At 48.9% G+C, this 12188-nt stretch overlaps 1 protein-coding gene across 2 annotated transcripts in view; it reads left to right on the top strand.

Annotated features, from left to right (window-relative positions):
* The first annotated feature begins 6012 nt into the window (after positions 1–6012).
* The window catches only part of LOC131212563 (fasciclin-2), a 49270-nt gene continuing 43094 nt past the window's right edge, over positions 6013–12188 (top strand). For both annotated transcript variants that reach the window (XM_058206475.1, XM_058206476.1), the window contains exons 1-2: positions 6013–6153; positions 7029–7263. In XM_058206475.1, coding sequence (XP_058062458.1) covers positions 7194–7263 — 70 coding nt within the window. In that variant the 5' untranslated portion in view covers positions 6013–6153; positions 7029–7193. The remainder of the gene's footprint in view (positions 6154–7028; positions 7264–12188) is intronic.

Raw genomic sequence — 12188 nt, forward strand, 5'->3', positions numbered from 1 at the left:
CAGGGATCACCCGAGAGTGTGTTACAAAACGTTTTCCAATTTACTACTCTATTCCCTTTCCGCTCTGTTGTTTCCGTTTATTGTTTGGAGACTCGAACGCACGATGTTGACGATGTTTGTGTTTGCTTTGCAGGTAGTTATTGTTTTTTGCCATTTGGTTGAATTTCCTAAAATTGAATGTTTACATAATTTAATTCAACCGATTGACATTGATGTTTTCAAAGAAAGCTGTCCTTTATTCGAATTATTCATTAACGTCGAATTACTCGTCCGTAGATCATCCGGCAGCGCTGCAACGATTTATCGCTCCATCTAGTAGACGTAAGTTCTAATCCTGGCACTGTGACAATTTGAGTGCAAAACTTTTTGAGTTGGTTTCGTAACATGGCTCTGTCTGTTCCAATGATCGTAAATAATGTATATTATCAAACGTTTTTGCTTGTTTTAGTTATTTCAAGCGGAGCAAAAGTTGTTATTTCTTTGTGGCTATCTTTTAAGAAACTCTAAGAATAGCCTTGTTTGATTTGTTTTTTCTTACACATTGCTACTCCCTTATTCGCAATAGATCAGTCCGTCGCGTCCATCTCGCTCCAGAACACGCTAACCCTTAGCTGACCTGCTATCGATCTTGCGACGTCTGGAAAGTTGAATGAGCTCCGGGAAAAATATGATTTTCGATTAAAATTCATTACGGGCCGCTGACTTTGCCCAGACCGATTGCGATCTTTAATTCATCCCTCATCAGCATCGTGGCGAAGTGGACCCTTCGGCGGAAGTTGACACATGGGGCCAACGGCAGGCTCATGTGGTTTCGTCCATCCACCCCATTCGCCCCACCATTGTTGTCTAGTGTTTCCCTTTTTAACCCTCCATTTTGCTTTCGTCTTGTTTGTCTCCTCCTTGGCGTCAGTCGCCTCTCCGAGGATCATGCATCGAAGCGGATGAATAATATATTACTTCTTATCACACAAGCGCCACCGACGGAAGCTACAGATTGCGTCTCAGCGTTAAACGGGGGGATTGGCGATCCCATGGCCCGCTTAAAAATCAACCACCGGAAAGGGAAAATTTAAAAAAAAAAACGGAAGACCACAAACCTTCTTCCTGTAACTTTTTGGTCTGTCGGGGCCACCCAACAACGCCGACGTTGCGTTGGGGGGCAGCCACCCGCGTTGAATGTTGTGAAAAAAATGGCTTCCGAGGCAAAACCTGGACCTCGGTTCCACACACGAACACTTCCGGCCCGTGGTCGTCGCTCCTCGCTGCATCGTTGAACCGGAAATCGGAGATCGGAAAGGAAGTTCCCGGGGCGGGAAAAAATGATTGCATCGGCATGATTTCAGCAACCGGCCCGCGTGGGTGGCGTTCGATGTGGTTGTTGATGTCGTCCCATGAATAACTGATAACTGGTGGAAATAAATATTTGAGTGGGTAAAAGTGAAGGTGATAATATTTTTGCAGATACACGCTGCACTTCATACGCTGGCAGCTGAGTAAATTCCTCCTCAATCCATTCGTCCGTCGATTTGTGCGGCCCTCCGGTCCTTTTTCCGGTTCTGGTTGGCGGTTTTCCTCCGGCGGCGATGGTGACGACGCCGAGCGCGATGTTTTTCTGTGATGATTATGCTCACGGTGGTCTGAAGAGGAGTGCAAATAATTGGCACGCACTGCGGATTCGTTTTTATGGACCACGAAAACGGTTACTGGCTTCGGGGTGGTGGCCAATAATTCTCATGCATTTTAAATTTTCGCACACTCACCTGCGGCTTGGGACACGCACGACAACGAAAATCTAGGGTAACTTGTGGATTGGACCCGCTAGCGATAACCAAGAAGTGGTCAATTTATTTTACGGGTTTTTTGCGAATATTTTTGTGTCATCAAATCCTGAAATAGAAATTAGTAGTAAATAAGTTTAAAATAATTTGATAATTACCTATCAAGTTATAGTTTTATAGATGATGCTGTATTGCTCAAACTCGGTGCTCTTCGTGTTTTGTAATTAAATAGAAACATTTGAAAAAGCATTAACTAAAACTAAAATGAATTGCTTAAATGACACTAAAATGCAACAAATTTACAAACTTCAGGTTTTATTCTAAGGATATTGAAAGTTAGCTTAGAGTCACTGAATTGCGCGATCCGTCGACACCGCATGAAAAATACCTCATTTCAAAAGGCCTCAAATGCTTTTGGAATCCATTGGGAATTCTTTTCATGGAATCAATGAAGATATGTTTATAACAATATCGAAAACAAAGGTTTCTTTTTTCGCAACAACTGCAGGTAAAAACCAGCCCAAATCCAGAAAAGAATCTCTATTATTACTAAAGCTATTGAATCACCTCTTTGCTCGGTTTAACTTTTCTGCTCCAGCCCGATGTTTGAGACGACGATTTGACATTTTAAATAAATTGAGATGTACTTATTCTCCGTCCGACACCAAGCGGTCGTTAGAGTTTACTCTGCCTTACATTGGACAAAGTTGTCAAAAACAAGAGCATACCTTTCTATGATTTATTTCGAAAAAAAAAATCAAAAGTACTGCTTGATTTCGTTTTGATTATAACAAAAAAAAATTGCACAAAGAAACGCCAGTATGCCACCCTCCATTTCGAGTCCGACGTTTCCAACACCAAATAGTTTGTTGCGATAAATTTATCATCAACGGTGATGGATCATGCCTGGCAGCATCGCACCGTTTCGTATTTTTCTCCACCGACACGGAACGGAAACAGGATACCGACTTTTAGCCCAACTTAATGACTCGTCTGACGTCTTCTGGTCGGCGCCTCCCGTTACTGGCCGAGGTTCGAAGAATGGGCCCCATTATCGATACAAATAGCTCTCCCCAGCCTGGCCCGTCAACCGCTTCGAGCGCTCTGCACGCCTCCTTAAGCCAGCCTTCATATCTCATCCTTGTTCAGCCGTGTCCCGTCGTCCTGATTTGGCTCCAAGAAACGTCCTAACGTCGTGCTGCCATTGTTTTTCGATTTTGCCCCCACCGCTCACACTGTGGTGTTTGTCACCCAACATAAAATGGCAGGCTGGCCCTGGCCTGTGACACCTCGACATGCTGCTATCAACATAATTTTTCCTCTAATCAATCTCAATCACACTCCGCACCACGGCTCGATTTGATACAGACGTTACTCGGTGCACTTTTCCGTTGGGATGATTAATTTCGTCTTCCATTTCGTGGGTGGGCCATGTGTATGTGTGTATGTGTTATTGTTTCAGCTTGTCATCTTCAAAGACACGGCCATTTTCATCGGATTCGCAGAAGGGCGGACTTTCTTTCGCCTCGATCCGGAAGATGCATTGATGGACGGACGGACGGACGGATGGGTTGAGTAAAAGTATGCTCTGGCAAACATCATAAGCTGACACTTTTCCACCCCTCCCGGAAGGGGGTGAGGCTGGTGATAGCAGACTCATCTGACATGTGACACTCTCCAACGGGGCCGGGGGATACCCGGCTGATGCCACTTCTTCGCCTTCAGCCCAACATAAACATTGGGCACATGTGGTGCGCCCATACCGCGATACGCTCTCGGACTAATAATTCTCCCAACTCAATTCCGAAGCCGGAATTTCGTGTCCTAAAGGGAGGAGCACTCGCGCACGCACGCACGGGCGCCCGGCGTGCACTTGTTCCCCCTGGCCTCGTGGGCGCATGTTGCGCATAATGCGGGAGAAAGTGTATGTGTGGGAAATTAATTTAACCCCGGCACTGTGGGCCTCGAGGGTGCTTTTATTAACGGATTGTTTACTTTGGGCCCATATTTGATTTCGCGCCGCACGCACGGCAAGGGGTTGTGACTTTATTTTACAAAAACGGATATTTTTATTCAACGGTGACATCTTCACAGAGACAATGGGTGGGTGGACAGGACGGGCGAGAAAGCATAACCGGGTTTTTAATCATTCGAGGTTTAAGACGTGAAGTTCGGGAAGCACTAGCTTCACATGCTGGAGTTTGAACAATAGCAGTGGCCAAGTGAATATACTTCTAATATGTGGATTTTGATGGTTGATTCCGTTTACTTTTTGAGACGATTGGGTTTATTTAGCAAATATCATTATTGTCATGATTAAATCCATCTAGATGTTATTGTTACTATATTATTTATTTAAGTCCAGTACAGTATTGGTACCCGTTAAAGCGAGGGTTCGACAAACCAAACATTTCAGCCAAAGATGCTTTCTAGGGACTAGAGTAATGCTTGATCCCTTACATTACGTTATGTGCAACCGTAAAGCGATGTATCAAAATTGACGTGGCAAAATGCTGGCAAGCACTGAGAACAATTACCCTCACGGAGTCCTCTTTCGACACCATCATTATTCATGGCATGTTTTCGTCTAATCGCTGCCCGTGCCTAATTTCTATGCAACAACTAATTTACACATGTAGTGGCTAACAGTTGAACAATTTGTCGTACACGTTCAGTAACAATCGTGCAGTGCCACCACCATGCGAGGATATGCTAATTATTCGGAAGGGTTCTCAGACCCTCAGACCTATGCTGCCTACCCTATCGCTAGCCCAAATCGTCCCAACCGTAACGGAGCAGAACATCCCGAAAAAAAACCTATCCAAAAAAAATCTAAACTAAAACGACGCACTTCAAGCTCCTCTCCCCGGATGATGTTGTTCGTTCGGTTGCAATGCATAAAATGCGACACAATCTGGCAACGGTCGCTGGCCAGTGATAAATGTGACTTTTAGCACAAAGCCATTTAATAAAAGGTAGGCCGGTCGTCGCCCGAAAAGGGTCGCCAATGAGGGTCCTTCCTTCCAACGGGCGGCACTCTCACTTTCGCCCTAATGAACCCGAAACGGAACGGGCCGCAAGGATCAGGCGGAGCCGGGGCGCAGGACCGTACTTGAACACCACCACAACCCCTCCTGTGAGCGCCGTGTGCGGGTTTGCCCGCCGATCGATAAGATCGATGTATTTTGGTAACATATTTATGATTCGCGTGCCGTCCGCATGGATGCATTCTGCCCAGCCCAGCTGCATCGCCATCGTTTTTGGCTGATGACGATGTTTATTAGGCTCTGTTTGCACGCGTTTTGGGACGCAAGAAAACCGGATCGCTCCGATCCGGCCGGAGAATAGGGCTTCCCGTGAAGGGCTTTTCGCTGTTTTGTTTTCTTTTTCTGGCACCCCGTGCGTGCTCGGAAGATAAATCATTAGCTTTCGGTGCTGCAAATAGAGCAAAACATGCTTCAAATTAAATTATGGCCCCGTGTCGGAAGCATAAAATGTGTCGTAAATTAAACGAGAAATCCCGCGGAAATATTCCCTGGCGAATTAGAACCCAAGCCAGATGAAGCTGGGACCGTGTTACACGCGGAACACGACGAGGTTAGTAACCTTTTTTTTCTCACACTGCACTAATCGATCGAAAAGCAGCTGACGTGTCAATTAATTGGCATGCTTTCCGTGCCTATGCGTCGAATTCTTATTTCGCAATCGACCGGAAATCAAAGTCACCCGCGGACAGAGTGTTGTTTCTGACGACGATCGCTCGCGGATGATTCATCGGCTCGAAGGCCAGCTCGGCACCGCGGATATTGCTGATTGGCGATTATGCTGCGGACCATTTACGGATTTGCACTCCTTTTTTACCGGTCAACGCGGCATTCCCACAAGTGATTCGATGATTCATCGGATCGTTCGGATGAACGCCATGTGCGATGTTTTTGTTCAAATCGGAAATGTTCGGGACTGTTCGGGCAAAGGGAGCGAATGAGTGAGAATGAGAAAAGAGAGAAACGGAGAGACGCTTCGGGTTGGGCTCGGGAACCGAAACGAGAAAACAGAGCCCGGGAACGACGCGAAACGCAACAAACTGAGTTGAGGTTAGCCAGAAAGTTCACAGACAAAAAATTTCAAATATTTCAAAAATACAAGCGCAGCGGTTGGGTTTTCGTTCGCGTGCTGCTGTTGCGTATACTTTCGCGCAAAGGATTCGCGTATTTTCGGTTCGGTTTGTGGTCTGTGCAGATCCGCTAACCCGTTCCGGTCGGTACGTTGCTGGATGTTGGTTGCTGTTGGTCGTTGTTGTGGTGGTTGCGGGCTGTTGTGGTGTGCATTGTGCATTGGCGTCGGTCGTGTGGCGTGTGTATTTCGATAGAGAGGAGTAAGTTGTCGCTCGTCGTATTGTTTCCGCGCGAAGCGATCGTAAACCGCACCCACATGGCCGAGCACGTAGCGCGCGGGCTCCATTGCACAACATTTGTGTTCCAGAGTGTAAATTGGATTAAACGACCCATGTGGGTGTGCGTGTCTGTGCCGAGAACCAATTGTGGCCTCCTCGTCGTCGCTTGATTAGTGGAGCTCAGCCCCCCCAAAATAGAAGCATCCATATTCGTGATTGTTTCAATCGTAAATTAAAACACTGTTGCCTGATCATCCCGGAGTTCGATGGTTCGGTGCTGCCCGACACTCGTCCCATTGTGTTGGCCCATTGTGGGGGGCTGAGTCTTTTGTTTCGACGCCATTGATCGGAATCGACTGAATCACCTGCGCCCTGTGTGTGTGTTTGTGTGTGCGCGCGAAGGTGCTTAAAGTCAAACCGCGGCGAGGCCGGTCACCAACACCCGTCCGGCGAGGCTTTTTCCTTACCTGGAGGAACCACTTGTTTCTTTGCGCAACGTGTGGCGCGAGTGAGTGTGAGTGTGGCTCGTATCCGATGCGGTGGAATCAGATAAAAAACAGGCCGAGAGCCCCACGAACACATACGCACCGCGGTGGCTGGCCGCGCACCTGTGTGACGTCACGTGGCGAACGCAAAACAAGACGCGGCGCTTCTCACGCTTTCGAGCCTCCAAAGCGTGTTTCGAAAAAAGCGGTTAAATGCGGTTAAATTCGATAAGTACTGATCCCTTGTATCCGTTTCGTTGTGGCGCGCGTGTGTTAACGTGATCGCGGTGGGATCCTTTCCGAGGATCCAGCTAGTGGCTGTACAATGCGTCCGATGGAGCGCGGATCTTATATTTATATTTCTTCTTTCAGTGCGTGACGGCGCGATCGTTTAGTGCTGTTCGTCGTGATGTTTTGAAAGTGTTTGTGAAGTTGAGCGCCGAAAAAGGAAGTCAGAGAAAAAACGTTTCCCCTTTTTAAGGATTCACTTACGCAGCGAGGCGTGTGTGTTGATCTACGATCGATCTCGACCCGAAAATGGCATCGCAATCCGGCAGCCGTGGACGCGCGATGATGGTGGCGCTAATTGTTTGGATTACCCTGCTAGGTGAGCAACACCAACCAACCTAACCCAAACACTGACCCATGACCCATTCCAATTGTAGACGCGTTTTTCTTTTTCGCTTCGTCCGCCGTTTGATCCGCTCGCACCTGTGTCCGGACGATGTTTCTGTTGGCCTGCCAACAAAGGAAAATAATATCCACATGCCGGGGGTGGTCAGGAATGTTTGGCCCCCTTTTTTGCCTTAAGCGATGTAAACAAACACCACCCAAGTAGCCATTTTTCGTCGATCGCTTCGCGATCACGTTTCGCAGCCGCTAGGAAATTCGAACCGGGCTGCCCGGGTGTTCGACGGTTTCCGGTTCCCCGATCGCTAATTACTAGGGCAATTTTCGACCCTTCGCAGGCGGTGGTCTAGATGGCAGGATGCCCGTGCGTTTATCCTAAGAATGTTGCGCCTTCCAGGGCGCGTCGGAACGCAATTTGACGTGCCCCTTGTCGCGGGTGGTCCCCGGACGTTGCCTCGAAACCAAATATCGAAGAATGGCGCAGTAAGACTAATGGGCACATAATGGGCCGCACCGGAGGCACCGCACCGATAAACCCATTAAAGCACCCAAATTGACATGTTAATGAGTGAAGTGAAAATTTAATTAAAATTTCTCTCGCACTCACCGGTAATGTGGCCACCGGGTTCTGAACCACCGGTCCCCGGTCGTCGGCGAGGTGCGGTTTTTGCTCAAACTTGCCCACATTTTGTGGTGATCCCTAAACCGGCCTTTCTGTGTCAGGATTGGGATTTTGGCAGACCGGACCATTAATAGTCTTCCTCAACGTTTTAAGGTTAACAAGGAATTCTCTCTGGTCTTCCTCGTGAACTGTTTGATTTATTTGCTGCCCACCGAAGTTATTTACGTAGCACTGGAGTCGAAAAATAAAGACTGACGTATCCCATCCCCTTGATCGTGTGTGCCTGGGCCTTCGAATTATGTCGCAATGTCCTCGAGATCCATGGGTGGTCGAAACACATCCGTTTTGCGACATCAGACACAGCCAGAGAGAGACAGACTTTGGCAACAAGAAACATTCACGGACAACCCCGGCGGCGGGACCGGTGTTTTCTTGCTCAAAGTTTGTCCATGATCAAACACACCCTTCGGATGGGTCCATCCTTCACATCGCTATTTTTACTCCTTTCCCGGTACCGCGCGCGCACGCCGGTCTCAGCTGTTTATCGAGGACTTCCTGCAACGCGGTACCGGTCGCCGATCGGGCGCAACTAGATCGCCGTCGTCTAGTAACCCCAATCGGTCAGGGCGTAACTTTGGCGTAGACACGCAAAAGTATGGCGAAAGGAAAAATGGAAAATCGTGTGCCAAAAAAAACCCACACAGCACAGAAGACGACACACGCTTCCTCCTCGTGGGTCGGTCGGCGACGACGAAAGACACGGTGACAGAAATAGAAAACTCTCCCTCCACGATGGTCACCGCGTTTTTTGGATGGCCGTCCGAGCGATGGAGTCCCGTAACGAGGACGGCTTGACCGACCGCATGCCAAAACACGAAAGTCACCGTGAAGGAGACACTGACAGAGAAAGAGCGAGAGTGGCATAAAAATGGGAAAGTGTTAGGAAACAGTGTGAAGAACACAGAACCTTCGCCGAGTCTTGGATCATTTTGGGTGTGGGATAAGCGGCACCGGGGGGGACCCCGTGAGCAAGGTCCCTAAACGGGGGAAAATGGAGCGATTTTCTCTCGCTCTTCGATACTGTTGACGGTGGAAAACATCGGTCAAACCGCGCCTGACGCCAGAAGCGACCAGCAGGAGAGAATTAAAACGCAAAGCCGTAACGGAAAAAAAAAATCGCGGTATCGATCGCCCTCTTCGCGACGCATCGGCCAATGGAATGTTGGAAGCCCCTCGCAGGAGGACTGTCAGAGGCCGTAGGTAGTTCATCAACCGTGTCGTGGCAACTATTTTCGGACGGGGCCGGACTGACCGATGGATCGAACGATTTCACGGACATTTTATCGCACCGCGCACTCGCATCGACGTGCCTAAAGGAGGTGCTGAAGCATTAAACATATTTTGCCCCGTGACCCAATATTGATACCCGTGGCCGTGGTATCATTTCGGTCGGCGTTTTTCGGCCCGCTGACTGACATTAGCTTAGGTTGCGGGCTCCGAAATCATGATTGAGCGGCATAGATGGACGTGGAATGAAATAAACTCATCAATATGTTATGGCTGAACTTTCTCGAATTGGTTTTCGGCCGAAAGGCCTTCTGGCTCGTGGCTCCCGGCGACCAAAAAATAACCGCACAGGGTATGTAATGTGGTCTCTTTGAGAAAAAAAACCCGATCGATGGGCCTCGAGGCATGTTTTTAAATGCAGCACCATCGCCACCGCAGCCTCGCGTGTGAAATGCAATCTAAATCCAATATTGCGCCAACCAGCAACGTCGTTGTCGTTCGTCGTCGATACTGATCGATTTCCTCAATCGCCGTCCCGATGGGCGACATTCGATCCATAAATGCTCTGTGGCTTTCCCGGGTCCGGTGTAGCCGGAAGCACTCCACACACTGGGCCGTACCATGTTAAGTAACTTATTAAGACGGCGGAAGACGAGCCAAACATGTCGCCGTCTGGTTGCGTTGTGGATAATCTGACTGGCTCAATTTGGCCGCCGCCGTATCCACCTCTTGTTTGGTTGACCGGTCTTCGTAGGGCAGGTCGTACCCCTGGTGGTCCCACTGGTGTCATTTGGTTATGTTGCCAAGAAAATCAATAAGCCGCGTACAGGTGCGACGCCAGAGTGATGCCTTGCGGAGCGAGGTATTCGATTACCAGCGCACTCGACGGCTGAAGGTCACAGCGACGGTTGAAGGTCCGGCTTTTATGACTCTGGGGCGCGATAGTTTTTCATTAGCTTTTATGTGAAGCCATGCTGCCGGCCAGGCGATCACCGGACCCGGTCAACCGTGGGCAGCGTTTATTTTCCATCATCGTACAGTGGGTTCGGTAGGCCTTCTACCGGCCACTCCGGGCAAACATTGGCGGCATATCGATTAGTGGGGAAACCGGTAGATTGCATGGCGAGCCGTTTTCTTGTCTCTACTTTCTTCGCCTAACGGGGACGGTTTGCCGTTTTTTTTTGTGGTGGCCTGCAAATGGAGTCGAGCTATTTGTTGGGCCCTCGAAGGTAAGAGGACACATTATTATTCATGAGGATAACGAGAATCAAGTGGTCGTAATGCGGCATAATAAAATGTAATGCCATCGCTGAAATGACGCAAACCGCCTAGGCTCTGCCACAAATATCATTATGCGGACATTAGAGGGCTTCGGTGTTTAACTCCTCGTTTTTCGGTTATGCCACGGAACATGCTGACGTCTGAGCTGCAAACTGCAACGTTTATTGAAATTCGACCGTAAGTGACATTCCCTGATCTAATTGCTCGTTACGGCAGAGACCATCTAATAATTCATTTATTTCTTCGTCCATCGAGTCTAAACGGCTCGCAATCGGCAAACTGGAAGCATAAAGGATCATCACATTTCTCTTCCAATAACTGCAAGAAACGTTATTCCGCAACCCGTTTAATGATCCGTTTCTTGATTGTTTTCGTTAGATACTTTGATGTGTCAACGAAAGCGCTAAATCGTCCTCACGCCACGAGGGGGGGCCGGCCGTTATTTGTCCAGATTTAGAAATACTTTTCGCATTTTCCCTACTTTCCTTTTTGGCGCGCCGCATCTGTGAAGCGATTTCTATTTTTGTGGCCTTGACTTGCGGCGGCGGCGGCGGCTCTGCATCATCTGTACGGTTCAAATCTCTCGCACCCCGAACACAAAAATAGCCCACGTTGTGGCCGGAAAGAAGGGCGTAAAACTGCACCAACGGTTGCAGCAGTCTAGCCACGTGTCCGTGTTGTGCCATTGCGCGATTGCGCTTCTCCAAAGTACCAACGTAAATAAATCCCTCGCTCTGCGTGTGCGTACCGCGGGTGGAATTGCGTTCAAACTTTTAACGGCTACAAACTCCATCGCGACCCCGAACCGAAAACGGCAACGCGGAACCACCGATTCGCGAATTACCAGGCGGTAGATCCAAAAATAAAGCACCAAACGGTTTCTAATTAACTTCCGTAATATCGGGGAACGGAAAACCCGTGAGTACGTGTGGCTACGTGAGGCCTCCGGCAGGCGGGGTCGGATCAGCATTTCAAATGAGAGTTCTACTTCACCGCGGCGGAAGACGCGCGAAATCTTGCCATTTTCTCCGGCACCGACTCTCGGTGCGCTCGGGCTTCGTAATCATTTCCAGCGGCTCGGGAAATGCCAGTAGCTTGGCCGTCCTACTTGCTCTGTTGTTTTTAGTTGGATAGTTATTTTAATTAGTTCCGTCTGGCATATGAGCCGCAAGACAAGATAGAAGATCTCCAAGAACTGGAAGCGTCAAACATTTTACTTGAAGCCTACCGGCGAGCAAAGAAATTAAATAAATGAAAACAAACCAAGAATAAACCGAGCATCATCGTGCTCTCCAGGACTTACCATATTCGACAGCATGTCCGTACGGTCGGTCGGTGCGCACGTCGAAGTGCCGAGGCAAGTTGAAAGATTAATGGCAATCAGCACCCGAATCCCCGGCCAGCCGGCCCCGCCGTTCGCCGTGGAAAAAGATCAACCACACTGAGGCACACATCCTCGTCACTCGTTCGCTGCCTGGCCATGTGACACTGCCAGAGAGTGAAATTTCCGTGACAGTTTCCCAGTGCATTTGCGCGAATCTGTCCCCGCTGCTGCTGCTCTGACCGACTTTCGAGCTGACACGACGGATCAAACGTCTCATCCATCGCCAACCCAGAATGGCGGGCCTCTGTTCTGTTCTACAAACTTTACAGCGCGCCCATGTAAAAGTGTGCCGGAAGTAGTCACTTGTGTAGGGCGGGGAGCAGCTCGA

This window comes from Anopheles bellator, chromosome 2 (assembly GCF_943735745.2).
Source record: "Anopheles bellator chromosome 2, idAnoBellAS_SP24_06.2, whole genome shotgun sequence".
Lineage (NCBI taxonomy): Eukaryota > Metazoa > Arthropoda > Insecta > Diptera > Culicidae > Anopheles > Anopheles bellator.